At 47.2% G+C, this 2,323-nt stretch overlaps 1 protein-coding gene across 1 annotated transcript in view; it reads left to right on the top strand.

Moving 5' to 3' along the window:
* Positions 1 to 462: 462 nt before the first annotated feature.
* maml3 (mastermind-like transcriptional coactivator 3) overlaps positions 463 to 2,323 on the top strand; it is a 42,146-nt gene continuing 40,285 nt past the window's right edge. Inside the window, 1 exon segment of the mRNA XM_067251052.1 lies at positions 463 to 1,530. Within this exon segment, the coding sequence (XP_067107153.1) occupies positions 1,096 to 1,530 (435 nt within the window). The 5' untranslated portion in view covers positions 463 to 1,095.

The raw sequence follows: 2,323 nt of genomic DNA, 5'->3' as shown, positions 1-2,323 counted from the left end.
GAACAGTCGGAGATGGAACTCAGAACTCCCACATGACACAGCATACAAAAAATAAAGAGGGAAGTCTAACACTACACCGCTATGAAGTAAACTCACTGTTTGAGTGTGTACTACGTGTGTGTGTGTGTACGTGTGTGTATGTTCTACTGGTAAGGGTTCTGATCCCACCAGTTCTGCTATAGAGCTTCAATTATATTTTGTTTTCTATTTACATGAAAAAACATGTCAATTGTAATGCTTAGGCAGTTGATGAGATAATTAATTTTGGTCCACAAGGACATCTACAAAGCGGCTGGGATGGTAGGCTCGGGATTTCAGTAGGCTTTCAGTCCACTCCTAATCCAGCGACAAATACTTCTACTCCGTGTTTTCCTCCGCGCCGTCGGGCTACTCACAGCCTCTAGCTGGTTTTTACTCAACTCTTGTCCTGATATCACTCCGCTGGCATGGAGGAGAGGACTTGATTATTGTGATGGTGGCAGGCAGCAGCTTCTAGCGACGAGCCGAGATCACGGCGTCTCTAGGATTTCCGTTCGCGTCCCTCGATACGGACCGGGACGATTGGACTCTACGCAAACCTTTTTACCGGACAGGGATTTTTACCGACCAAACCAATGAGATGCAAGTTCACGGAGCAACTCCGGAGCCCGTTCGCTTCAGACAGCAAAACTTTTTCTCAAAGGACAACACAATAAAACGGCGAGCTCGCAACGTCGGGTTGTTGGGTTGTTGTGTGAATGAGTGATGACCGCTTGTAGCCTAATATCCGGATGTTTCCTTTGGAGTTAAAAGTGTAGCGGCGGTATTGAAGTGTGGACCGGCTGCATAGCAAGCTCTACCCACGCTGGGGGTGTTTTGTTACCTGTTTTCAGGATCGAGAACGATGTTGTTGTAAACAGTATTGAATGGTGGAACCCTCCACGTACTGTCCCGGCGGAGGGAAGCAGCATCGGTCACCGTTTGCTACGGTCCTTTGAATCCCCCCTCTCTTGTCTCTGAACAAGCTAGTTACCTTCTCACCCCTGTGGAACAATCTGAACGAGGTGAGGGGGCTTGGGAAAAGTTCTTCCAAAATACCAGCCCTTTGGCTAGAGGATGGGGGACTTTGCATCCCCCGCTGCCGCCAACGGCAGTAGCATTTGCATCAATAACAATGCCATGAACAGCGGCATCAACCCGAGTGGAAACTCTAACAATGTGGGCATTCCGAAACACAGCACAGTGGTCGAGAGGCTACGGCAGCGGATAGAGGGCTGCCGGAGACACCATGTCAACTGCGAGAACAGATACCAGCAAGCTCACGCTGAGCAGCTGGAGATAGAGCGCAGGGAGACCGTGAGTCTCTACCAGCGGAGCTTGGAGCAGAGGGCGAAGAAATCCGCCAACACCAAGCAGCAAAGTAAACAACAAGACCCCGACTCGGCCTCGACTACAGAGCAGAGAAATAACACTCTCATAGCGGTAAGCAGTACTAACAATCACAGCCAACATTTGAGCTACACCCCCCCTCCTTTGCTATTGCAGCATGGGGTTGTTAGCCCTCCTGTCCCTTGCTCAGAAAAGTTTGACGGTAACATTTTCCCTACACTTGGCAGTAGCTACGAAAAGTCTCAGCTATTCAAAACAAGAGGCTCGCAGGCGTGTTTGTAAAGAGACGCACAAACTTTCACTTTGGTTACGAACTACAGGGAAGTCAGTTACTGGTCGGAAATGACTATAGGCTATTGAAAGTTTTTTTGTAGGGGGTGGCCCTTTTTGTTGCTTCGCTTTGAGATTTGCCAGTAGCCTTCTAAAAACTCTTGCCCTTTGAAAACTCGTAAAGTTTGTTGAGACTTTTGAATAGCTATCAAGCATAACCTACTGTTAGGTGGACGAGAAAGCACCGCAGGCCTACTTGTAAACATTTCTTTGCAAAACAGCAACATGCTATCATTAAAAAACACCATTGCTACAGTGTTCAATGTAGTTCGTCAATAGATCTCGAACTGTTGCATATATTTAGACTGATGGACAGAACTGAACATTATTTCTGAAAGACAGGTACTCATCCAAGACGAGGGTCTAAAGTCTGAAGTTTAAAGGGAGTGTCGGGGGGAGGAACGAAAGGAGGGGGAATTGTTAGCACTTAATATGGCTGTGGAGGTCCAGCTCCCTTGTAATGTAGCATAGCACAGACCAGATGGTAGCCTTCATGCTACGTCTAATGTTTTTCAGATTTTGTCTTATTATCATGTTCTTTTGACTGAAATGGTTACCGACACATACTCTGATGAAGCTCTGGTCCCGGGATATGGAAAACAAAGGATCACAAAGACACACTAGC

This window comes from Osmerus mordax, chromosome 14 (assembly GCF_038355195.1).
Source record: "Osmerus mordax isolate fOsmMor3 chromosome 14, fOsmMor3.pri, whole genome shotgun sequence".
In the NCBI taxonomy this organism is placed as follows: Eukaryota; Metazoa; Chordata; class Actinopteri; order Osmeriformes; family Osmeridae; genus Osmerus; species Osmerus mordax.
Note: the sequence above shows the minus strand (reverse complement) of the source record. Positions and strands in the feature narration are given on the sequence as shown.